This window comes from Gouania willdenowi, chromosome 21 (assembly GCF_900634775.1).
Source record: "Gouania willdenowi chromosome 21, fGouWil2.1, whole genome shotgun sequence".
Classification (NCBI taxonomy): Eukaryota; Metazoa; Chordata; class Actinopteri; order Blenniiformes; family Gobiesocidae; genus Gouania; species Gouania willdenowi.
In genome coordinates, this window is record NC_041064.1 from 22,113,317 (window position 1) to 22,140,555 (window position 27,239).

Here is a 27,239-nt window from a genome sequence, read left to right on the forward strand (position 1 = left end):
TCGGTTCCGTCACGCGTGACACCGATCGTCCAGCATCTCCGTCCGGTCATCCAAAGCTGGCCTCCATCAGGACCGGTCCTCACTGCTATGGACGCCGGAGGAGAGGACTGACTCCCCAGGAACCATGCCTACAGTCCTGGGAGGCAAAGGGAAACTTTCCACGGTGTGCTTTCTGCTCCGATGCTTGTATTCTCGGGTGAGGAAACACAAATTATGGCATAAACACGACTTCATGTAGAGATTTGATATATGTGGTTGTGCATGCTTAGAAAAAACACAACAATTTTGCCTACATATCTACGATGCTTTTTAGGAATTTCCTATGTTCTGATTTCAGTAGGTTTACAATCATTTTATGTTTAATTATAAAATATAAACAGCATTCCGTTTTAACCTGTGATCTCAACTACTTTTAAAAAAATATTCTGAAGAAAACATGAGCTTATTGTAAGTGTTTTCTTACCCATATTTGGAGGAGTTTCTATAGACTAGCCTATATGATTAAAGAGTATAGGCTCTGGTTCTGTAAGTACTTTTGGACTCCCCTAAACCTTCAGGGGTCATTAATGGACACTTCAAGGTCATTTGAATGCAGTAAGTTACTAGTAGCACTATAGCCTGAACCACTGATACTCTGCAGGGTGGATCTATTAGTCCATCTGAATGAAGCACAAAAACTCCTACATTTAAAGATTCTGATGCTGTGTTTAAGTTTATTGAAATATGCCCAATTATTATGCTTGATTAATTGCATTAGTTGTACCCAGTATGGTATGTGGTGCTGATTGCAAAGTTGCACATGCTAAAATAAACAGCAACTTTTTGTAACATTTAGCAACAAACCATGTATGTTACTTTTGACCAAATTTACAGCAATATTTGTGAAATTTGTGATATTTTCCTTCTTGTGAAAATATACTGTCAAAGTTGATTTTAAATCTAAATGTTAAATATGAAATCTAAATGTTAAATATGAAATCTCAATGTTAAATATGAAATCTGAATCTAAATGTAGCATTTGAATATAATTGTTAAATCTAAATCTAAATGTTAAATGTCAATGTTAAATGTAAATCTAAATGTTAAATATGAACTCTAAATCTAAATGTTCCCCTAAATATAAATGTCAAATCTTGATCTAAATGCTAAATGTTAGATCTAAATGTTAAATCTAAATGTTAAATCTAAATCTAAATGTTACATTTAAATATAAATGTTAAATCTAGATCTAAATGCTACATGTTAGATACTAAATGTTAAATGTAAATGTTTAATCTAAATGTTAAATCTAAATCTAAATCTAAATGTTAAATGTCAATTTTAAATGTTAAATCTAAATGTTCCCCGAAATGTACATGTCAAATCTCGATCTAAATGCTAAATGTGGGATCTAAGTGTTAAATCTAAATGTTGAATCTAAATCTGAATGTTACATTTAAATATAAATGTTTAATCTAGATCTAAATGCTACATGTTAGATACTAAATGTTAAATGTAAATGTTTAATCTAAATGTTAAATCTAAATCTAAATGTTAAATGTCAATTTTAAATGTTAAATCGAAATGTTAAATGCTAAATCTAAACAGTGAATTTGCATAAAAGCTGAGTATTTAGTTTCAACAGTGACATTTAGATTTAACATTTAGATTTAGATTTAACATTTAGATTTGGATTTAACATTTAGATTTAGATTTAACATTTAGCATTTAGAATGAGCATTTAGCATTTAGATTTAACATTGATATTATGTTTTTACAAGAGAAAAACTTCACAAATTGCACAGCTATTGCTGTGAATCTGGTCAAAAGTAACATAAAAAATATTACATAGGATTTTTAAACATGCTTTGTTGCTAAATATTGCAGAAAGTTGCTGCTCATTTCAGCATGGGCAACTTTACAATCGGCACCCCATAATAAGGTGGCTAATGAATAAAGAGTTCAGGCCTCTTTTATGAAACATGTTAGTTATTTACCCATATTGTACTCAACTGTGCATAATTTGCTTGAATGATAACTGAAAACCTGAAAGTGGTCAGATAGTCAAAGAATGTAACAGGTGGTGGTTTGTGCTCCACAAGGTTTACACGCTGCTCATCTCTAGTGTTTTAATAGGTTGTGGTTTGTTTGTTCCCTCAGGAGGTTTGATTCATCTGAGTGTTGCACTAGAAATCTGTGATGCTTGAGGGTACGGATGTGTGAAACACATCACACATTATGATATCCAGAGTACTGGGCCAGTGAGTGTGTTCTGATAAGAGGAAGACGTGCATGTGTAATTTTGAGTGGTGATATACCGACTGTGTTTCGTGTTTGGTTTTGAGGATTTAAGACCCTGAACCTGATCACTGCACCGTTGATGTATTAAACAGACACAGTAAACACAGCCTTTCATCTGAAAACTTGAACTCCGGCGTCTCAGGCTTGATGTGAGTCATGCATGCAAAAGAAAACGCATGCATAGATGGATGCAGAACTGCACACATCCGCTTTGGAAATGCCTTTGCTGTCATGCATTTAGGCACAAAATTAAATACAAAACCAGTGTCTTTTCAAGAGAAGTAGATATCACTGTAAGAAATCATTGAGTTTTAAGCTACAATGAAGATCATAACAAGGCCAAACTACAAATGTTGATTCACTGCTGTATCTGTCTTTGTAGCTGCATTTTTACACTCATTTTGTTGTACAATATGCTAATTTGTTATGCACAAATTCATAAAAAGTCCAACTTAAAGCAATAGAGAGCATGCACGCAACGCGCACGCAGATGCTGAATAATGCAAAGAAAATATATCCTTTATCTTAACATTAGAGCAACACAGCACTCAGTTTTTGTTGAGGGGTGAGTGTAAATGTGAGTAAGAGTCAAAGGAAAGGGGTGTGAGGGAGGAAACGGAACAGAGTAAAAGGAAGACATGGTTAGAAACAGTCTCTTAAAATCAGTCAGCAGCTGTGCAGCCTTTTGAGAGATGAGTCAACAATGAGTTTTAAACTCTCAACTAGTTATTGTGCTTGTGAGAGCCCTGTGTGTGTGTGTGTGTCAGGGGGTCGTGTAAAGTTTAGAACCCAAATACAGAGCGTGAAGGAGGCAGCAGGCAGGAGTATTTATTACAATAACTCAAAACTACAAAGTACTAAATAAAGAGAAATCAAAACAGAAATGCTGACTTGGCTGTCCTGGGCCCTGTACATTAAAGCTCTCCGTTAGCTGACTTGACCTAACCAGACATTCACAATCCCAGATCAGCTGTACTATGAAGCTGGTTATGAACTTGTTGAGAGTTTTCAATCAGTGCACGCTCACACAAAAGGGGTGGAATGTGCAACATCTGACCAAAGGCAAACATGGAGAAACCCTGCAGAGCAGCGATTAAGAAGGAATGCTGGCAACAAAAAATGCAGACTTTGTTAAAGCAGAACTAAGTAACTTTTTCACCTTAATAAATCCTTCTCGTAGTCACTGTGAGGGTGATACAAGTGTTTATGGGGGGATTGGGGGGTCTTTCATGTTTCCCTGCTGCCTCTGGCCAGAAAACCGCACTTGCAACTTTCCCTGCCTCCGACCCGGTGGCAAGACGTACTGCTTTACGGCAGCCCAATACAAACTAATGCTAATGCTAGATTCTCCCTATTCTTTTATGTGCTTCTTCCACGTACTGTACTCAGCTTTCCTTCCACATATTCCAATATTTTTGGGTTAAGCTGAGTTTTTAAATTGTGTCTTGAGGTCATTGGACGCGTAAATGATGGAATGACATTAAAAATGAATGAATCAATAATAAACAGAGGATTTTACTGATCAATTCACTGTTTAGAGAGTTTTAGAAACGTCTTAATAGAAACGATAATCGGAAAACAATTGTGTGTTAAGGATTGGAAGTCACATTTGGTGACAGAGGGTTGTTCTCTGTTTCTCCTGAAAGAGTGTAATATTTTTCAGTTGTCCGTATCAGTTTAACTTTGCAGGACCATTTCAGAAGTCTGAAATGTGAGTTTTTATATGACAAAAGCACTAATAGGTTGCTGCAATGACATTGTATCTTGTCATATTATCGTCTCCTGCCTGCAGACAGCAGGAAATGGAACGTGAGCACAGTTGATGTATGAGGCATCATAATGAACAAGTGTAAGGGTGGGCTGTCACAGACCACTTTGTGGTGATGGCAATAAGACTAAAGGGTTAAAGCAAAGAGAAGAGGTTCTGAAGCCGAAGTTGCAAAGGCGGCAGGTGTTTGAGATAGGAAATAAAATAAAATCCTACGAAGCAAAAATAATTAAGGAGTGGTTTGAGAAACCAGGTTTGCCCATTGCCTTTTCTTTTTCCTTATGTCTTCCTTTGGGACCCCCACCCCCCGGTGTGAGGCAAAAAGCATAGATGGTGAGCGTAGGCATCAGACACTGGGATAAAAGGAAGATGGCCATGCTCACCGCTCCACCTGGGAGACCTTGTTGTTGTTGGCTGGAGGAGATGGGGCTGAGCTCTGCTGGTGTGTCCTTGGTGACTGAGGAGGGAGAGATAATGAAGTAAAAGGCTTAGCAGAGAGAGGAAACCCTCAGCCTGCAGGGCTTAGTGCTTGGGGAGGGGGGGGGGGATGAAGAGTCACCTGCAGGGTTGAAAGAAATGTCATAAAGCGTGTATATGTGTATATTTCTGTGGATGAATTAAACATTCCCCCCCCAAGTTTTCATTTGAAAATCTCAGGATAGAAAACCATTAGGATTGTTCGCATCCATTTCTCAGCAAATAATACATGTTTTTGTGTTTTGGACTAAAGCTGATTTTGGAAGCCGATATACTTTTTTTTTAAAGCACACTGATTATGAAAGACAATTGAAACACTCATATGATATACATGTATATATTAGAAATTAAATGAAATACACCAATAGAACTCTTAACATTTATTGAACTTTAAATATACCCGTACACAACCACGTAAAACAATAAGTACAGGACGGGTAAGTTGCAGTAAAGTACGACAACAGTATACAATATACAATGTGCAAGTAGTCGGCTTAAAGTAAATACCTGTTTTAGGTAGAACCACTCAATCCTTCCCTCTGTTCACAGCCACTACCATTATTATACCTAAGCTTCACACTTGTCACCATATACACAACTACAACAACACATCTCAAAATATTCAACTACCTACCTTGAGTCTCTCCTCCCTGTTCCCTTCCCCCTCACTTAGGCGTAGCACTGCCTCTCTTTTTATATCCTCCTTATAATAAAGTGTTTCTTACCCTTTCTTAGGGAGGGCTGGTGATGGTCCAGAAATACATATACGTATATATGTATTTTTCTTTAGTCCATATATCAGTCGACCTCTAATTTTTAGCAATGCTTTTACTCCTGAACAGACACATGTAAGGGCAGTAACAGTCTGAGTACACATTTATCACCATTTCACATCTAATCTTGATCTGCACTCAAGCATCTAACCCTAAACCTCACGCTCACCAATCCAGTCTCACATCAGTGCTCATAAAACGTGACCTTTTGCAGACTTCACTCAAGCTCCAGCACACACATTATTTGATATCAAAGACAGAAACCCTGCGGTCCTGCAACAGGAAGCTGCTGAGGGAGGGAAAGGATTACGCTGTTATGGTTAATAAATGAAGCAAGTTCTTATTTTAGCATCGAACTGGTCTGGTTTGTCTGAGTGTGAGTTAATCTACTCAGTGGAGATAGTATTGTGAGCAAAGACACAGATGTGTAGAGCGTGTGCCTTCTTTTGTTTATTAAAGGGACACTCCCAACCACGAATACAAAATATACAATATAACACATATTACATAGATATAGTGGTTATTTTTAAGTGCAATATTGCAGTTTATGTACATGGGAAAAAAAAGTCAGAATACAAAAAGCTAACAATTAAGATATTCTTCCTATTAATAAACTGGAAAGTGTTACCCCAATGCATCATTTATACATTTTCACTATTTAACATAGTAGCTCACAACCTTTTTCTTGCCGTGACCCCATTTTTATATCACACATTTTTGGTGACCGTAAGTGTTTTACAAAATACCAAGTGACAATATGCACTAGCTCAGATATTTTCATACTGATTCTTATCTGAACTACATTTATATGTACAGTATGTGGTCTATAATCATTATTTATTTCTGTGATATAATAGTCACATTTTTTTTACATCATTGTATATTTGTATTACTGGTGTTTTACTATTTTTATTCTTTTATATTATTATTTGTTTACTCTATTAATTATGTAAGGGCTTAACGGGGAGCTTGGTGGACGTTTTTTTGTTATCATGTACATGATGACAAATGCAAATGCTTTAATTATGTATTGTGCAAAAACAATGCAAAAACAATGCAAAAAAAAAAAAAACATGAAAAAATGTAACCAGTAGTTTTTAATATTTTATTATTACTAGACATTTCAGACGACCTCACATGGGGTCACGACCCCAAGGTTGAAAAACTCTGATTTAACAGAATAAAACCTACAACCACATGTTAAAAAAGCCATGATGAGACTGAACGATGAGTAAATTAAAGCTGCTGTGAACTAATATTTTTATAACGCAGATAAAGACATGGTTTAGGCCTCAGTGATTAATAATTGAAAGGTTTTTCCTTCAAAAAACGGGAGAATCTACAAACGTCAAAGGTTAAAATTGCCACTCGCAAGATTGTTTAAGACTTCATCACAAACAATGGGTTTGTTGACAAATGGTCATGTGACTTGGACTTCGAAAAGGTTTCACGCATTGCATTATGGGATTGGGAATCCTTTAGAATGTTTGAAGTTACGTTTCTGATATTTAAGTGTTTTGACTTCATTCTTACTGTGATATTTTGTGTTTCTTCACCAGAGAAGGAAGACAGTGACATGCTTGACGCCGTTTTTGTTTCGATTTATTCATGGTGTTCAGCCATATCAGAAATGTGACTTTAGCAGTGTTTTTGGGTCCACACTGGCATCAGAAGTCGATGAGAACAACTTTACAGTGTAGAAATTGAGCTGAAAACAAAGCTGAGCTGAAATGTGAATTAAACGTTTTAACATTGTCTTAGTCTTCATGTAGCTGCAGAAATTCTGTGCGTTTTGTGTTTAAAGCTAAATCTGTCTGAATGCAACTTAATGTCAGTTTAAGAAATATGCATTTTTCTTACAACCTATAATTATTAACTGGCGATTTACAAGTCTAATAGGGAGCTGTAGCCTCTGCCTGTTCACAGCAGCTCTGATGAGCCGTAACTTTCTCGCTCTACACTGAAGCTCACACACACACACACACACACACACACACACACACACACTGCTGCAGAGGTGATAATGAGATTCAGCTGTCAAACTGTGTCCTCTGTGCGAACAGGAAGAGATAAGTCAACCCAAAATTAGATGAATTGACAAAGTTGCTGACCTTACCGTTAACCTCTGACCTTGTCTTCTGTTGCATAGGACATGAGTCAGTCCTGGCCGTCCCAGCAGTCCTTAGCGGGTGACCAGGCCCAGCGAATCCTCTACAACTCAAAGGTACACGACATGTATCATATTTACAGTTTCTTTGAGGAATAAAAGTAAAAATCCATCTACAGTCCAGAGTTCTACACATGAAATAATACATTAATATTTAGACATATATATCAATGAAATATCTGTGACAATACATTTACTAGAGACTGCATTAGGCAAGTATAAAAAAACATGTTTCACTTAAGGACAGCATTTAAATTATTTATTTATTTATTTTATGAAATGCATAGTCATTAACATTCAGTAAATATGAGAGAATATAGCCTATAGTGAATTATTATTATTATTATTATTATTATTATTATTAGGTTCCGATGTCCCAGAATGGGACAGAGGAACCTATTGTTTTCGCTTTTATTTCCTATTATTATTATTATACCCCGCCCGCCTTTGATCGCTAATTCGACCCCCTAAAAATGCCCTAAAACTCACCGAAATTTGCACGCACCTCAGGCCTGGCGAAAAATTTGATAATTTGGTGGCGTGAAAAAAAACAAACAGAAAACGCACGCGTTTTCGCCGCCAAAACAAACGATGCAACCACACGACCGCTAGGTCTGACCGATTTGCACGAAAATCGCCACATGTAGTCTTCGCCCCAGAATGAGCAAAAACTTACATTGTGACCCCGCCCAAAACCAAACAGGAAGTCAGCCATCTTGGGTCAAAGGTCAAAAATGGCGTTTCGCCCTCGAAACGCATCTGCGCTATCTAGTCTGAGGGGATTCATCCGATTCGCTTAAAACTTGGCAACACCACATAGGACCCATTGAAGATGAAAAGTTATCGAAAGAATTTTCGTATCTGTCACGGTTTGGTCGTGGCGCCGCCACAAAAATGCAATGCTAATTTTCGTTAGCACGCAAAAAATTCCAAATCTACATAACTCTGACACACAAACTTCGATCAGCTTCAAATTTCACACAAAGGACATGTGCCCAAGCTTGGTCATGACTGCTTTGAAACATTTCCCATCATGCCTTGTGTTTTCGACCGGTGTCATTTAAGGTCATGTACACGGTTAGCATTTACAGGACGCCGTTCTAGGAAAAAGCTTATAACTCTAGAATGCAAAGTTCAAACTGCTTCATATTTGATACACACGATCACTGTCCACAGCTAAACAACAAACGATAACCAATTTACCCACAATGCCTTGCGTTCTCAGAGGGCGCCGCTTCTGTGGTCGTCCTACACGAGCAGCTGTAGCGGACAGACGATATGTCGTGTTGACTTCAAAACACTGTAGGATGAATCTTATTAGATGGAAGCACATTGCTATGGCAAATAGAGCAGGCTGTGAAAAGTGGGAGGGGCCTATCATGACACAGGAAAATCCCTCGCCATAACTACGCCGTTATACGAAAACGCTTATAACTCTAGAGTGCAAAGTTCAAACTGCTTCATATTTGATACACACGATCACTGTCCAGAGCTAAACAACAAACGATAACCAATTTACCCACAATGCCTTGCGTTCTCAGTGGGCGCCGCTTCTGTGGTCGGCCTACACGAGCAGCTGTAGCGGACAGACGATATGTCGTGTTGACTTCAAAACACTGTAGGATGAACCTACACAGAGGGTAGCAAATTGCTATGGAAGAAAAAACAGGCTGTGATCAGTGGGAGGGGCCTATAATGACACGGGAGAATCCTTCGCCATCAGCACGCTATAATAGGAAAATGCTTATAACGCTTCAATGCAAAGTTCAAACTGCTTCATATTTGATACACACGATGATTGTCCATCCATGAACAACGCTCGATGACCAAATTACCCATCATGGCCAGTGGGAGGGGCCTATAATGACACATGAAAATCCCTCGCCATAACTACGCCGTTATACGAAAACGCTTATAACTCTAGAGTGCAAAGTTCAAACTGCTTCATATTTGATACACACGATCACTGTCCAGAGCTAAACAACAAACGATAACCAATTTACCCACAATGCCTTGCGTTCTCAGAGGGCGCCGCTTCTGTGGTCGTCCTACACGAGCAGCTGTAGTGGACAGACGATATGTCGTGTTGACTTCAAAACACTGTAGGATGAACCTACACAGAGGGTAGCAAATTCCTATTGAAGAAACAACAGACTGTGGTCAGTGGGAGTGGCCTAAAATGTCACTGGAAAATTCTTCGCCATCAACACGCTATAATAGGAAAATGCTTATACCGCTCCAATGCAAAGTTCAAACTGCTTCATATTTGATACACACGATGATTGTCCATCGATGAACAACGCTCGATGACCAAATTACCCATCATGGCCAGTGGGAGGGGCCTATAATGACACATGAAAATCCCTCGCCATAACTACGCCGTTATACGAAAACGCTTATAACTCTAGAGTGCAAAGTTCAAACTGCTTCATATTTGATACACATGATGACCGTACAGCCCCAAACAACAAACGATAACCAAAAACACCCACAATGCCTTGCGCTCTCAGAGGGCGCCGCTTCTTGGGCCGTCCTACGCCAGCAGCTCTAGCTGCAAGACGACATGTCGTGTTGACTTCATAACACTGTAGGATGAATCTTATTAGATGGAAGCACATTGCTATGGCAAATAGAGCAGGCTGTGAAAAGTGGGAGGGGCCTATCATGACACAGGAAAATCCTTTGCCATAACTACGCCGTTATACGAAAACGCTAACAACTCCAGGCCAATTCCCAAATCCTCAACAGTGGTATACGTGACCGTGGGTTACCGCCCCCGGCCGCTTCATCGGAACCTATGACGCCGCTCGCGGCTTTAATTAGGTTCCGATGTCCCAGAATGGGACAGAGGAACCTATTGTTTTCGCTTTTATTTCCTATTATTATTATTATTATACCCCGCCCGCCTTTGATCGCTAATTCGACCCCCTAAAAATGCCCAAAAACTCACCGAAATTTGCACGCACCTCAGGCCTGGCGAAAAATTTGATAATTTGGTGGCGTGAAAAAAAACGGACAGAAAACGCACACGTAGCATAGCGTAGCGTGCGTTTTCGCCGCCAAAACAAACGATGAAACCACACGACCGCCAGGTCTGACCGATTTGCACGAAAATCGCCACATGTAGTCTTCGCCCCAGAATGAGCAAAAAGTTACATTGTGACCCCGCCCAAAACCAAACAGGAAGTCAGCCATCTTGGGTCAAAGGTCAAAAATGGCGTTTCGCCCTCGAAACGCATCTGCGCTATCTAGTTATTATTATTATTATTATTATTATTATTATTATTATTATTATTATTATTATTATATTGAATTTCAACTAAACATTAATCCTAATATGTATTGATAATACATATTAATACATTTCTTTAAAGATAAATGCTTTGTAAATGTTTTTTGTGCCTCAGTATTATTATTTTTTTGCTTAAGTTCACTACACTGTACGGCTGGACTGGAAGTACAGTAACGCATAACACATACGGTCTCAGCTTCTTGCAAACGGAAAAAATATTTGACATTGTATTTTTTTGTGCACTTTCTGCTGTTTTTACACATTTCTACGGTGGCTGGGAAGTGTCAGGTGAATGCATTTACAGAAACGAACACAAATGCAAACAGGTCACAACACGAATGCAAACCGGCCACAACGGAAGTGTTTCCGACGGACCGGTATTACAGTCGGACAGTCGGACGGGTATTATGATATGATAGCCTGATATGAAAAACATAAGAGTATCCTAATCAACTTTCACTTACTTTCATACGCGTTTTGATGTCTTCTTCTTGTTCTTAACCGGTCCGTTGGAAACACTTCCGTTGTGGAAACCCGGTGGTCGGGAAGTGTCAGGTGAATGCATTTAAAGAAATGAACACAAATGCAAAAAGGTCACAACACGAATGCAAAATGGCCACAACGGAAGTGTTTCCAACGGACCGGTATTACAGACGGACACGTTTCTGGCGGATGTTTTTAACCCACCAGAACAGTTAAGAACAAGAAGAAGACATCGAAACGCGTATGAAAGTAAGTGAAAGTTGATTAGGATACTCTTATATTTTTCATATCAGGCTATCATATCATAATACCCGTCCGACTGTCCGACTGTAATACCGGTCCGTCGGAAACACTTCCGTTGTGGCCGGTTTGCATTCGTGTTGTGACCTGTTTGCATTTGTGTTCATTTCTGTAAATGCATTCACCTGACACTTCCCAGCCACCGTACATTTCAATGTAGTTTTGCAGGTCAAATCTGACCCTGTTACAGACCAGTATTGACCCCAAAGTCTTACATTCTAAATCCCTAGGCTATAGGATACAACTTGATATGGTCTGAAAATGACTGAAGGATACATAGATTATAACCTACATGTGTATGAAAAATAAATGTGATGTTCTAAACAGAAAAAAAAAATGACTACTATATTGTGTTTGTTTGCTCCAGGATGCAAAACAGCTGACACATCAAAGACAAAGTATGTATTCCTCTATTAGTGGCATGTGTCACGTGGTTCATGTTGTCACGGAGGGGTTCCCTTGGTAACTCACTTTCTCAACCTCTTCATCAGGTCGGGGAGACACTCAGCTGCGAATGAGCCGCCACCCCTGCATGGCTCCTCAAAAATCGTGAGTGGAAGATGAATGAACACAATTCACTGAGGTTATGTGTCATGTGTTATGTGTTAGGACACTTACATACATCATGCACATGGACTGACACACATTAAAACACTAACTGCAGCACTGTCATTTAGAAAGTTCAAGCATGAGAGATGTAGATAAAGCTAAAGCACGTAGTTCGTTAAAAGGGGGACAGGCTTGAGGTCGGGGTCAAAGGTCTCTTAGGATTACTGTGAGCTGTCAGAGAAGACCAATGTGTTCTTGTTTGTTTACAATCCACACGCACATCTTAATATGAAGCACATGTTCAGGGTCAAAGGTCACAAAGTATGTGGCAAATTATTATGCATTTTCTCAGATGTAAGTGTGAAATCCGGCCTTAAAAATGACTATTCTCACAAACTGAGCACTTTTTGTACTCAAACTCCTTCTGTAACACATAATTAAGCTTTTGAACTGTTAGATAAAGCCTTGGCCTTAAAACCAGAATATCTTTTTACAAAAGGACAGCAAGAAGAGGGGGGGGAAACAGAAAGTGTTTATTGGAGTGAAGGACCAAAACTAGTAGCAGCACAAGTAGAAAGATAGTTCTGAATCACTTGAGGTAAGGGGTTACGCTGCAAACAGACATATTGAAAGGCTTTAATCCGTGTACCCTTCGTTCTTTGGTTATTTCGTTTCAAAACCAAATAGAAAAAAACTATGTTTTTTTTTTTGTTTTATTAATTTAAAAACAGAAACAGGAAAACGGAAAAACCAAAAACCAAACAAGCAGTGTTTTTCTGTTTTAAAATGAAATCTGGTTCTGTTTGTGGGATATTTGGATATTTACGGGGAAACTAGGGCGAGAGCTTCATGTTTTAATCTCTCCACACACAGGGGACACACAGACTTTTACTCTGCTACGTTTGATAAAAAATGATCTTGTAATTATTGTCTACCTCACACTGATGGCAGAGGTGTAATTTGTGTGTCGATGACGTTTTGTTAAAGAGTTATTGATGCTGGAAATCCAAATCTATGAACATCTGCAAACTTTACCAAACAGTGTTATGGTCCTAATAGTATCCAGATAATCTGGTGACTGGGCGGACTTTTGCTCCCGGTCTGGACATAAAAAGAAGCAACACATAAGTCCCATTACCGCTTAATTGAAACATTATTAATACATTAATAAATTAAAACCAGAAAATGGATGTTACGTAAAACATGCTCATGATATGTGGAACCAGAGGTGGTGTAATGAATCTACTGGTGCTTGTCGTTTCTTGTGAGCAACTTTCATGTGTGTTGACGGCTGATGTTAGCGGTATTCATAACGTGCAAAATAAACATTTTTACTGCCCTCAAAAAAGCTGTAATTGGTTTTGCAAAAGTGTCAAATGGTAAAAGTTCCTCACACCAGCCTCACAGTTGTTGTTAGTCAGTCACCGTTTTATTTGGATTCTGTTTGGACCATAACACTGCAAATGCATAGAAGTGAGCAACTTTATATGAGTTAAAACATTCACAGATTGCATGAAAACATGAGCAGGACCAGAAAACTTATATATAATAAAAAGAAATAAATTCTAAACAGTCCTATTGTGTGTGGAGACCTGGTCCAGGATCTGGGGAGGGAAACCAGGTGCAACGGACTTCAGTTCTCGCTCTAATTTCCCCGTAAATATCCAACTATCACACAAACAGAATAAGTTTAAAAAAAAAAAAAAAAAAAACCCACAAAAAACAGATAAATGCTGCTTATCTGGTTTTTGTTTTTTCTGTATTTCTGTTTGAGTAATAAATCAGGAAAACAAAATAACCACACTGTTTATTCATTATTTTGATTTGGTTTTAAAACAGAATGACTAAAGAATGAAGGGTACACAAATTGGGTTTGCATAATGCTGAAGCATGAGTGTGTGTTTTGGATTGTTTGTCTGTTTGTTTGTTTGCAGCATGCTTGTAGATGATCTGAAGCTGAGCAGTGATGAAGACGACACTCAAGGGGTGGGTAAGACCCATATTGTGTCCAATTGTTTCAAAGCATCATCTGAAAGAAACACAATTATAAATCTCAAGATTATGCGGTTATTTTATTTTATTTATTTTTTGATAGAATTTAACATCATTTTTTTAAAACACGTTTTAGGTTTGAGCTCGTGCCAGTTTAGTCTTAGTTTACGCGCACGTGTGTGTGTCCATTCCCAGTAATGGAGGACTGCTGCCCTGCATGTATTGAATGTCCTTTAATTAGCAAACCTAAGTGCATTTAGTAGCTGATGACAAACTTAATAGATTGATGGGGAATCATACAGGCGAGAGTAAATTTAGAAAGAAAGTGACTATTTGTGTGGTTGCCGTACGTACAACCCCCGTGCTATTGGTACGGTTACCGAAGTACAAGTACGTAGCGTCTTTGGGTTAGGATTAGGATTAGGTTTGGGGTTAGGGTAAGGTTTGGGGTTTGTTTAGGGTTTGGGTTAGGTTATAACCCAATATCACAATATTTTTTTAGGAATAGGGTTAGTGTTAGGTTTACGGTTAGGTTTAGTCTTTGACACGTGACCTAAACTGGCCAATGAGGGGCGCTGTGTACTGATAGAATGTCGGTATATTGATACGCCAACCGCACAGATAGCCACTGCCATTTAGAAAACATCAGGTAATAACTTTTGTTGCAAAATGATTCCAACGCTTTGCAGGCCTATATTAGTATGATCCACAGTAGAATTCAAACGTAGTGCTCTTCCAGCTCATCTAAGCACATCCTGATTAATTTGCAGGGCACTCCTGTGAGTCCTTGGCCATCCAAAGAGAGATTATCCTGTTAGCTGTGCCTGTTGGTTTACTCATCACATATCTGAACCATCTTGACCAGCTGGCAACAACAGAGAGGAGCAGTGGCATTACTTTGAGCTCCCTCACGTCTTTACCCTTATGTATAAGTCTGCCAGTCTAACCAAATGAAACCAAATGAACCTGAAGTTTTAGCATGAAAGGTTACAGTTAGTTCATTAGATCGGGTGAATTATTCAGTCTACCTCTGATTGGACAAGCAGACTGTGTGAGTTTTTTAATTATTTTTTTAATTTGAATCACAAACTGTGACACCTTTCAGGTTTTTGGACAAGAGTAAACCACAACAAAGCTCAGCACATCATGCATGCAAACCCCTCTCAGAAAGTTCAGATCTGAATTTGAATTTGCTGCAAACCATCATTGATATAAAATTGAAATCTGATTTATTTTTTCTAATGCAAGATTCTCTTTTTAAAAATGCTGAAAGATTAATTTTTGGTTGGGCAGGTTGTCATTTTATCAAACCCACAGGGGATTTAACATTCTTTGTTAAAACTTTGCAGTTGCTTTTTCCCCAATACGGAAATTTGTTTTCACTTTTTCAGTTAAAAGTGATCTTTTTTTTTTTTTTTTTTTTTTTTATAGGGGAAAAAAATCTAAATCAGATTTGAAAATCAAGTTTTCAAAGTAAAAAAAAACGGGATTTAGTTTTGAGCTAAAATCGTGCAGCCTTACAACATCGTACAGCTTTGTGTGTGTTTGAATTCAAAACTGTGAAGAAGAAAATTGTTACGGTTTGTGTGCAGGACAAAGCCAAACACTGGCCAACAGTTTGAAAAATATGAAGAAAAACAAACTAGTTATGAGAAATGGGCTAGAACCAGAGTTCAGGTTTTCACTTTGCTCCTCCTGTAGGTGCTAAGCTTTTTCTTGTTTTTGTCCCTAAAGGCCATTCATGATTCTACATCCTGGGGCAGAAACAGGTATAGTGTTTCTTTGTGTTTAAAAAAAAAAAAAGTGAATCCTCTTTTGTGTAGCTTTTAAAGCATTGAAGCATTTAAACTGTGTGAACAAAACCAGTAACCCTGCTTCTGTGTATATATGCTCCCCTCCTGGGTGTGTATGTCCACTGACCCCTCTCTGATGTTGGTGTGTGTGTTGACGGACAGCCTGTCAGGACAGCGAGCGCACACACACAGCAGGCGGGTGAGACATTCCAGCTCAGACTCCTCAGACTCAGACTTCACCGGCGAGTCTGGTAGCAGTAGCCTCCATTCCCGGAGTCCCAGCCGGAGTCCACGAGCTCACCCCGACCCCGCCGTCCCTGCTGCACCATGCCACGTCAAAGAGGTACCCAACTCTACTAAAATGACAAATCTTTTATCTGCTCCCGAGTGGATTTGTTTTTCCTCTTTGCTTTCCTCTTTGTGTGCCTTTGGGTGAATTCTCCACAGGGAGTGGTGGGCTCTGCTGATGGCAGGTGTGGGGAGGGATAGAGGAATGAGGAATGCCTGCAAGCTGGAAAAAAGAGAAAAGGAAGGTGGGGGCGAAGAGCAGAGATAGCTTTGGGAATTAGTAGCTTGGTGTCATGTCAACAGGCTGGATCCTAAAGAGCAAAGCCCTCAGGAGGCGGAGGCCATTAGGACTCCAGTTCATGTTGACATCCACAACTCGTTACTTTCACAGGAATCGTGTCCTACGTAGCATTGATCACGATGATGTGTTCAATGCGTTGAAGAGGTTCAATAGTGACCTCAGAGAAGGGAAAACCTGCTCTGTTTTTATGAATGGGAGGCTCTGTACGACATAGCTGACTGTATTACTGAACATGCTCTACATCAGGCCCCTATAGAGGGGATGGTGGGGAGGGGGGGTGCACCATGTGTTTTTCATTTACGTGGACCATTTAAATGTCTCCCAAGGAAAGGATGGGGGTTGGAGTTGTGAGGGCAGAAAGTCCAGCGTTCCAGGTATGAGAGAAGGGAGGGACTGAAAGGAGGGAGGCCGAGACAGCACAAGAGATGCAGTGTGTCTTCCAGAAAAAGGGCGAGGGATGCGGGTGAGGTGTGTGTGTGTGTGTGTGTGTGTGTGTGTGTGTGTGTGTGTGTGTGTGTGTGTGTGTGTGTGTGTGTGTGTGTGTGTGTGTGTGTGTGTGTGTGTGTGTGTGTGTGTGTGTGTGTGGAGGGGGTGGGGGGGGTTGTTTGACTTGAGGGGTAGAGGTTTAATTTAGCTCCAGAAGCTAGAACCAAGGAAGAGAAGAAAGAAGTTTTACCTAAAGCTGTGAGTACTTTTTTTTTTTTTTTTTAAACTACTTACCACTATAAAGCCTCTTCTATAAAACACTGAATGGTTTGATGTTCCTGATGAGCTACTGTAAGCACTGAGTCATGATAAATGGGTGGAATGTAGACTGGAATGCCAGTTTAGATTTTGGGACACTTTAGACCTGAGTCACATTTCAGTCTCATCATTTGCTGCCTAACTATTTTTCTTTGTAGATGAGTCAATGTAGTACTTGTGCACTTATACTGTTTTTAGATTGTACAATAGCTTATGGCATTTTGGTTAATTTAACATTGTGGTATTAGCTTTTTCTTTTTTAAAAGAAAATTGAAATCTTGTTAAACAGGTTGAAATCATGTTCGAGCATAAGTTCCAACACTGAAAAAAATGACTTGTTGGCTGAATGGAATAAAAATGTGAAAAGCATTTACTGTAAATGTAAAGCAAATGTGTTGAGTTAAAAGGAAGTTATTTTGTTCATGTGTCAGGTCAACAAAGTGAAAGTGATTATTTAGGTATAAATTACATAGGCTAGAGATGTGAGGCTAATTGTAACATATTCTTTGCACGGTAGACTCATACTTAGACTTTTTTGGGTTATTTAAATTTGTACAATATGACTGTGTGTTACTTAATTTTGTGAATGTAATGTGTGTCTGTGTAGTAATAATATAATAATAAAGATAATAATACAGCTGCCACAGCCCGAGTACTTCAAACTCACAAATTATTTGTGCTACATTTATGTTACTCATCTCACCCTTGATGTAAGGAATTAATATTTAAACATTTGAACATAATTACAATTATTTAGACACAATAAGTATGTATACATTATGCAGTCTTAACGGGGATAATTTTACCCTGGATGGTGTTAAGTTTGGAAATGAAAAACAAAAATCAAAATGGATTTGCTTGAATAATACTATAACAACAAAAAAAAACATGAAACGGACTCTCATGGCTTCATGTAAAATGTTTAATTACAACACATAGATTCCAAAAACTTGAAAGTCGACATTTTACATGTCGTCCCTCAAACAAAATATTTCTAATGTTGAATATAGAAATTTAATAGGATTTTTTTCATTTTAAGAACTTATTTGGTCAGCAATATTATAATCAGAGTCAGAATCCGAAATACTTTATTTATACCAGGGGGAGATTACTTAAGTAGGTGATGATAAATTGTTTAATAAATTACAATAATGTGATATTTTTTAAACACAAATTAAATAGTTTAGTTATGCAACAAATAATCAAATCACATCCCCATGAATGGCAGAACTCAAGGTTATTGGCAATTGACATAATAAAAGAAACATAAACTATTGGTAAATTTTATTTTGCTCCATTGTCCGCTTTCATCTGAGAAATAGGGTCAACATGGGCCTCTGATGGGTTTACAGCCCCCCAACACAATACCCAACAAACTATGACACAATGAGTATTGTGGCATCACACTTAAAACCAGAGAAGACTTAATGCATTTTGGTCCAGTGTCTTGCCTTTAGCTTTGGACCATGCAGGTCCTCATACGATTGATTCTTTCTGAGGACATTCTTTCTGAGTAAGAGGACATGTTTAAACCTTTCCTTATAATTCTCTTTATATTGTTTTTTTTTTCTTCCAAGACTGATCCGCCCTCTGAACCTCAGTGGCAGTTGGATAAATGGCTGAAGAAATCACGAAAAAGTTCTGCCACCAGTGAACAAGATCCCTCCCTGGACTTCACAGGAAGCCGGATCCCTCCCCTCAACCAGAGAGCTCCATCGCCAGCCAGGTCCTGGGACAGCAATCAGGAGTACAGTCCAAGTCAAAGTCCTATTCCCAGCCCACAGTTCAATTACAGCAATAGCAGCCTCATACCAAGCCCCAGTTACAGCTACTGCCCAAGCCCAAGTCCATTCACCAGCACATGCCTAAGTCCCAGCCCCAGACACAGCCCAGTCCCAAGTCCAGTTCTCAGTGTTTGCCCTAGTCCATGTGGGAGCTCAAGAACTAGTCTTAGCCCTAGCCCTATACCAAGAGAGCCATCAAGAAGTCCAAGTCCTAGTGCTCCCTCCAGGGTTTGTCATTACCGCGAAGCTCAGAACAAGACCAGGACAAACCAAGGTCGATCTAGCAGTTCCCCGAGGAAACAACCTCAACCATACAATGACTTGTTGGCAGGCTCTGTAAATAAGAATGAATTAAAAAGTAATCGTCAATCAACGCATACACACAGGTCGAAGACACGACCAACACAGGATCATTACCAAAGCAATTCCAAGTCCTCTGTGGTTTTCACTTCTAATCAAACCCAAAGCCACAAATTTAAAACAGCACCTAAATCTCATCCAAGCTCAAAGCAGTTTAATGAGGTTAGCAGATCTAAAAACCCTTCTCATTTTGAGCAAATCCAGAGTAGCAGGTCCAACCACAAGCCTCCATTTCAGCAGAGCCCCACAAGGGCAAAGCAACCAGTTTCCACATGTTGTGACGCCAACACTGGTCCCAGTTCACATTTGCAGTCTTCCACTAAAGCTCCATCTAATTCTGATAGTAGCCACAAAAGACAATCCAAATCCTGGGAGGCAACAACCTTTACATCTCCACATGCTATTCACACAAATCCACCCCAGGAAAAACATCAGAGCAAAGAACAAGAGATTTACCACAGACGTGTTCATCTGACCCAAGCACAGAAGAAAATACGCAACAAACAAAGGGATAAACCACAAGGATTCCAGGAGAGAAGGGAAGACAGAAGGCTGGCGGAAGAGCAGCTACGCAGACGTCATTGGATCCAAAGTTTGTCTGTAGAAGAGCAAGTGGTGGGAGCAGTAGATCAACCCATTCAAGGCTACGATACAGATAAAGGAGGGAACAGAAGGAAAAGAGACCACCAGCGCAGGTACGAATGGCAAACACCTCAGGCGCCCACCAACACACAGCAACATCTTGATCAGGGGAGGACAAGAAACAGAGCAAGGAGAGAGAAGGACAGAGAGTTACAGCCTGAAGCATCTCCTCCTCCTTTGTTACGTTCTCCTTCACCTCAAACACTATCATCATCATCATCATCAGCTTCCCCCTGCAATACAGATTCTGAGCCTGAATATCAAGCTCCGATCGCCAAAGTTCCAGCAGACTCCACGTCGCACAAGAGACTCACTGATAAAAGGCTTCAGGATCGAGGTAGGCAGGATTCCATTAGGACCAAAGTGGTGCATCCTCAAGACTCAATAACAGGTAACCCCATCGACGGGCAGCAAAGTGAGAGACAACAAAGACTCTACACGCTGGTCCCATTTGGACGCGGTGACAAAGCTGCACCTACGACTCAGCGAGGATTAAGAAATCTGGTGGTGCACATAGACCTCTGTCTCCTCAAGAGGGTCCCAGACTACACAACTTTGCCATCATTTAAAAAACCCTCATCATCATCATCGTCATCATCAACCAAGGACAAAGAAGGGGAAACTATGAAACACTTGTTTGCTCCTGAGACTTTGACAAAAGACAGCAGAAGGAAGCGCAAGGTAGAGCATTTGTCAACAGGTTTCATTAGTAACAGTAACAGTGAGGTGAAAGTTCTTACGGTGTTTTTATTCTGTCCAGTTGGAGAATGGTGCTCCACTTAATGAAAGCAAAAGAAGCATTGCATATGGAAACGAACCCTTGGGCCACTCAGAGTCTTCCTCTCGTCCAACTGAAAACTTTGTGACCGAGACAACACACAATGGGTAACCAGCACCACTTCGTCACACACTTTCAGATAAATGAGAGTGATTGGCATTGACCATTTTTCTTACCATGTGGAAGTGATCACATTGATGTGGGTTGGTGTGTGCACATGCAGATACTTGGAGGAGTACTTGGACAATAAGAGGCCAGTGTCTCCAGTGTCTCCGTTGTCTCCCTTGCACCAGAGCCCTAAAGCCACCAAGTCTACCTCAAAACCAAAGACCGCAGAGAAGCATAACACCCACAAGAACAGAGACAAGGGTGGAGATTCTGCTGTAAAGGTGACGCTGCAATAACATTTAACAGAGAGGCTGTATATGATGCTAACACATACATAGAAATTACAGCAGAGAAATTGGTTATTTATTATAATAGAGAGAGAGAGAGAGAGAGAACTGCAAATTAACTTTCTTCTGTTTCTTTTTTCTTTTTTTTTAATTTTGCCATGAAGAGGCCATTACGTCTCAAAATAACTTCACTAATTAATCGATCTTTATTTGTATAGCGCCAATTCATAACACGTGTTATCGCAAGACACTTTACAGAAAGCAGGTAAACCTTACTGTTTTTTATCTAATTACTTCATGACTTTGATGCTTTAGACCCACATCACATAAATACATTTTGCCCTGTATTGTTAAATATTTGATTATCAAATTTAATTAAAATACTTTTATGTGGGGTGGAATTGCTAGCTAAAATGTCCAACCCTCCTCCTTTATCCGGGCTTGGGACTCTGAGAGGACCTCTGGCATCATCATCATCAGCAAGGAACTTGTTTTATTCAAGAGAACCTGTGACATCATCAACAAAATTCCTAACATTGAGCTGTTCTGCAAAGCTGCATTTATGAAATAATTCATTAACGGTATCACTACAGTCCAAACAAATCTGATGTTGCACACCCTTGAACCAAGCATCAGCCATGTTGAAAGTCTCAGCTCTGTCTGTCCCTGAACCGCAGAGATATTTGAGCCACAGACAGAGATTCCTTGCTTTTATAGATAGATAGATGTGAGATGATGATGAATTGAGGTATATAGTGCAATATTTCGATAATATTTTATGGGTTGTGGTTTTTTAATGTAGTTAGAAATAAAATAAATTATTTACAGTTCAGCAAAATATATTATTTATTTCAAACCCTTAACAAAACATCAAGTTGTTTAATTTTAAGTTTTATTTTAATACTTCGGTCTTATTGACACCAATGCTCTACTCCTAAATTTTTCTTTAGTAAACATTTGAAGTTTTGACCTGTTTTGTGGATTTAGCCCAAGATGGAGGTGGAGTGCTTCAAAGTCTCAAGACCATCCCATATGCCATCAGAGTCTTGGGGCCCTGCAGGACACAGGGGGTCCATACCAAGCCATGAAATGTAAGCAAACGTGTCTAAAAACTGTCTAAAAATCACTTTACATGTTTCTTTCATGAGAAGACAACAGATGTGTCAACTCTACCAAAACAAAGTATGTGTGATGTGTTCTTTTTCTGTATCAGTGGTCCTCACCATGCTGAATATTACCTCCATGAAGCTAAAAGAATGAAGCACCGAGCGGATGCAATGGTGAGTCTAAAATGTTTGTCTGTTGTAATCCATCTTTTACACAAACTCAAATGTAACATATTCCAGCAGGCACAATATGGACAAACAACCAGTCATTTTCAATTTCAACCTTTTTACATTATTTCTCAAGCAAATGGCCTCTTTATCTGATGAAAAATGACCTATATATCATTAGAATATGTTGGCGAGTGGGCAAATGGCCAAAGCGATTCAAGTGGTGATCACTAAACTGCAGGGTTGGGGTCAATTACATTTTTTCAATTGCAATTAGGTCTTCGATTATCCATGTTCAATTAAAACTAAATTATGTTTATGGTGACAGGCATTTTTTTCCAATTACAACTATAATTTTTCCCCTGATAATTGCATTTTCACTTACTAAAGTTCAAATTCAATAAATCACAATTACTGAGCCTTTAATAAATAAGCATATAAAACACAACCTTCCTCTTGTGTAAGCTTTCTGTTAGCATCTCTTATGATAACAGGTCAGTGTAAACCCATGTCTTAAATCAGCTGTAAAATACACAAAAAAAATATTATCTATCATGTAATTTGTTTTTCATCTCTTGGTTGCCTTGTTAGGCTTCCTTATCTATAAAAAATATTGTTATTAATGTCTTTGGTGTGGGCGTCTGAGCCTTTTTTCTGTCAGTATACCCCTCAATTTCAATTTATAAATAATAAAATAATGCTCATGAGAACTGACAGGTAGTGGAAAAACTTGATATGAAACATATTTTAATAATTGTTAACTACATACAGTGTGTAAGCCATAGAGCTCTAAATTTTGCGTTTAATTATATTGCAGTTCATATATAATTTCCATGCCAATTACAATTGCAAAGTTAATTATCTAAACGCAATTGCAATTCAATTATATTTAAAACAGCTACAGATGTTTACAATTACAGCTACAAATATAATTACGCCATAATTGCAATTATTTATCAATAACGCGAATACAATTACTGAAAGAGAATCGACCCCAACCCTGCTAAACTGTTTTTATTGTCGTAAAAGTTCACCAGTGTCTGTTTCTTTCCTGCGTCTGATTATTTTATTTATTAATTTCTATTCAGGTGGATAAACTGGGAAAGGCCGTGAACTACATCGATGCGGCTCTCTCCTTCATGGAATGTGGAAAAGCAATGGAGGAAGGGCCGCTGGAGGCGAAATCTCCTTACACCATGTACTCAGAGACTGTGGAGCTGATAAGGTACCATTCTCATCCATGTCATTATTCACACGTATAGAGTTATGAACAATTTTAGTTGAACCCAAGATGAGAAACAAACATTCACCTTTGTTTATGAATGTCCACAGGTATGCCATGAGGCTGAAGAGCCACTCGAGGCCCGGGGCGAGACAGGAAGACAAACAGCTGGCGGTTCTGTGGTTTGCATTTCATCTCCTGTGTTTATGCCACATCTGTCTTCACCCTGAAAGTCTTGCCTTTTTTGGTTGATTTGTGGTCCATGTGAGTTTCATGTGTATCCACAGTTTTCGATGCCTTTCCCTACTTTATTGGCAAATGTTCCGGCTTAAAAAGGACCATGCACTGAAATACTCCAAAGTGCTGCTCGACTATTTCAAGGTAACTGACATGTCACAAACACATTAGAAGTACGTAAACATGTTGGATGTGAGTGATTAAACAAGTCTGACTTTGGTGTTTTTACAGAGTTCTCCCAAAGTGCCTTCGATGCCGTCCAGTTGGAGCAACTCAGGGAAGTAGGTGCACCATAATTTATCATAAAGCATACCATAAAGATATTCAAAGGACTTTCAGGGATTTTTTTTTATACGACATCCGTAAACAAAATATACAAAATTGTATTTCATGATGACATGTCACTAGGCATTTTGCTACTGAATGATTACTATGGAAATTCCACATTTTTTTCCACAAGTAAAATTTTAAAGCTGCTGGACACAAAATGTTTTATCAGATAAATATATAGTGTAGGCCTCATTGATCGATAAACCGAAGGAAAATGATGTATAAGGTTGGGAAGTTCGTTTTGAGCTTCACTGTTTATTGACATTATTGGAAAAGTTTTGCGCATTGCATTGTGGGATGTGGAGTCACAGAGATGGATGCATGGAAGTATTGTAACTCGGAGATTTTTCTTGTGTTTTGGAGACTCTAACATGAATGCACGTATCGCTGTAGTTACTGCCCTGAACATTAAGCTCGTCCCCGCCACAAGCTCACAGAGGTGGCTGTGATCTCAGAGGCCAGCCGCTCAGGGCAGATTGACAACCATCACCCCGCCTCCAGACTGTAAAATGAATTCACCTTAGATAAGCTCCTCTTAGGTTTACACATAATGTATCCCGTCTGTTCTCACTCTCCCTCTGAAACCAGTACATGCGTCACAGGGACGCAAAGCGGCCCGTTCCTCCACAGTGTTTGTGCCTTGAAACTGTTTCTTCTTTACCTCAGTCTGCCTTTTTCCTCTTGATTTGCCGGAAAACTGTTGTACCTTACGCTGCGATAGAGACTTCAGTCATTGCACTTGGTATATGAACGCACCTGACTTCAGTCGAGCAGCCAATAGTAACGCCTAAACCAGCCCAAGGAGCACACGTGTTTGTCGAAAGATCGCTGATTGGCTGAAGTCCAACGTCGTGCTCCTGGATTTCCAAAGCTCAATTACAGGACCAGGAGAAGGAGCAGAGATTCACTGTACAACCAGAACATTTTGGATTACAATATGTTCAAAGATGATTATGGGTTTTTGACCAAATGATGTCAAAAAAAAAAACTTACATACTGCAGCTTTGAATAAACACAAGAAACCATGTAAAAAATTAAATAAAAACACATATGCATCCAACAATCTAATGCATTAAAATGACAACAAAAGGAGTGTTTAGGGTGGAAATTAAAACAAACTTTTAAGTGGCAATTTCAACCTTTTCCATCATTGTTTTGAAACAAATTGTATTTGATTTTTTTGGTCAAAGTGGATTACACTATGTCTTTATCTAATTACAAAAAATAGTTTCCAGCAGCTTTAACAAGGCTTTAGCATTACTTAAATGTCGCTAATTTTTTGATATAGGTTAATATTTTAAAACTGTCTTTTTTCATATTTTCATCCCAGGGGTGCTGGAGGCCCGCCTTCATTTTCTCCTAATCCGAAACACCTCAGCCATGGTTCTCATGTGGGAACCAGCTCTTCAATCAGCATTCCTCAACGCATTCACCAGATGGCAGCAAACCACCTGAACATCACCAACAGTGTCCTGTACAGCTATGAGTACTGGGAAGTGGCAGACAACCTCGCAAATGAGAGCAAAGGTATTGACAGTGGAGACAACTGTGTTTTAAAGCAGTTAAATATTCATTCTTTTATGTTTCAGAGTTCTTCAACTACTTGAATACATTGTCTGGGCCATTGACTCTTCACAGCAGCATTGCTCACGCTGTACAATACACCAGACAGGCTCTTCAGTGGATTCGCATCAGTGCCAAACTTAACTGACTCATGAGGAATTTTCTCAACCGTTCACTGGATTTAACTTCTTTTTTTTTTGTTTTATTTCTATAAAAGAGACAAAATATGGATCTCTATGCAGACAATAGGACAGGAGCTTGTGCAGGGATAAATATAAGGCCTTCAATTTGCCAAAAGTTGCCTTAGGCCCATGAACTGTTAAAAAAAACAACATCAACATGCTTACAAGACTTGATCTGAAAGTAGCAAACATGTCTGAATCCTCTACTCAAAGTATCCAAATATTTTCAATTTGTATGTTTCTACTGTGCAATATTTGATGGAGTATCTGTTTCTTTTGTTTGTTTGGTTTTTTTTTGTGTTTTTTTTAAAAAAAAGGCTCAAATGTAAAGTACTAGAGCATTGTTTCAAAATTGAAAGATCCTTTCTGAAGGAATCTACTCTGTCTCCTTGGGAGTGTAACTTGAAATGACAGGATAAAATAATTTAAAGAAAAGATACTGATGTTTGTTTTTTGGCTCTGCTCGCTCCGTGTGCCAGTAACATAGATGTGTTTGATGTGGGCGCAAAAACATATCACAGGGATGGGCAACTATATCGCAGCGAGGGCCACAAAATCGTGATCAGTGCAATCAGTGCATATTTTTTTTTTTTTTGTCTTTGTGGTTTTGATGTCATTTTGTGTGTTTAAGGGGTCATTATGTTGTTTTTTTGTGGTCTTGCTTAATTTTGTGTATTTTTCTGTCATTTTCTGTATTTTTGTCGTCGTTCTCATGTATTTTCCTGTCTTTTTGTGTAATTTTGTTGACAGCTTGTGTGTCTTTGGAGCTATTTTGTAATGTTTTGTGTGTTTTTGTAGTCATTTTGTTTGTTTAAGTGGTTGTTATGTCTGTCTTTGTTGTCATTTTATGTTTTATGAGTCAGTTGGAAATTTTCTTGTGCACTTTGTGAATTTTTCTGTCGATTTGTGTGTTTTGGGAGTTGTTTCGTGTGTTATGTTGGGCTTCACATTCCTTTCGACTTCTTGATCTACAATTTTGGGGGATTTGCTTTGGGGGCCGCAAAAAATTTGACTGAGGACGACATGGGCCGCCAGTTGCCTATGTCTGGCCTATCAGATTATTTATGATTATAGATATTGGCAGATACACAGTTTCTTATTTTTATATGAACAATTTGATAAAAGAAACAAAAGAAAACTGAAATTTAATTTGTTTTATTATTTTATTTTATTTTTACCTCTGCCATTGAGGCAATGGTTTCACTGCTGTTTCTTTGATTGTTTTTCATTTATCAGGATTATATCAAAAATACTTAACAGATTGT

At 38.9% G+C, this 27,239-nt stretch overlaps 1 protein-coding gene across 2 annotated transcripts; it reads left to right on the forward strand.

Annotated features, from left to right (window-relative positions):
- On the forward strand, positions 1–26,554 carry aff3 (AF4/FMR2 family, member 3). Of its 2 annotated transcripts, XM_028437050.1 has the most exons (18): positions 1–196; positions 7,448–7,522; positions 11,908–11,938; positions 12,032–12,089; positions 14,024–14,075; positions 15,816–15,850; positions 16,037–16,217; positions 18,785–20,674; positions 20,754–20,878; positions 20,995–21,160; positions 22,154–22,257; positions 22,380–22,446; positions 23,529–23,665; positions 23,773–23,844; positions 23,950–24,043; positions 24,131–24,180; positions 25,560–25,756; positions 25,819–26,554. In XM_028437050.1, the coding sequence occupies exons 1-18, from the start codon at positions 125–127 to the stop codon at positions 25,938–25,940; spliced, it is 3,528 nt and encodes a 1,175-aa protein (XP_028292851.1). In that variant the 5' UTR covers positions 1–124; the 3' UTR covers positions 25,941–26,554. The 2 variants fall into 2 exon arrangements, with proteins under 2 accessions (XP_028292851.1, XP_028292852.1); XM_028437051.1 differs by lacking the exon at positions 1–196 and having other exon boundaries at positions 7,473–7,522; positions 14,024–14,079.
- The last annotated feature ends 685 nt before the right edge of the window (positions 26,555–27,239 follow it).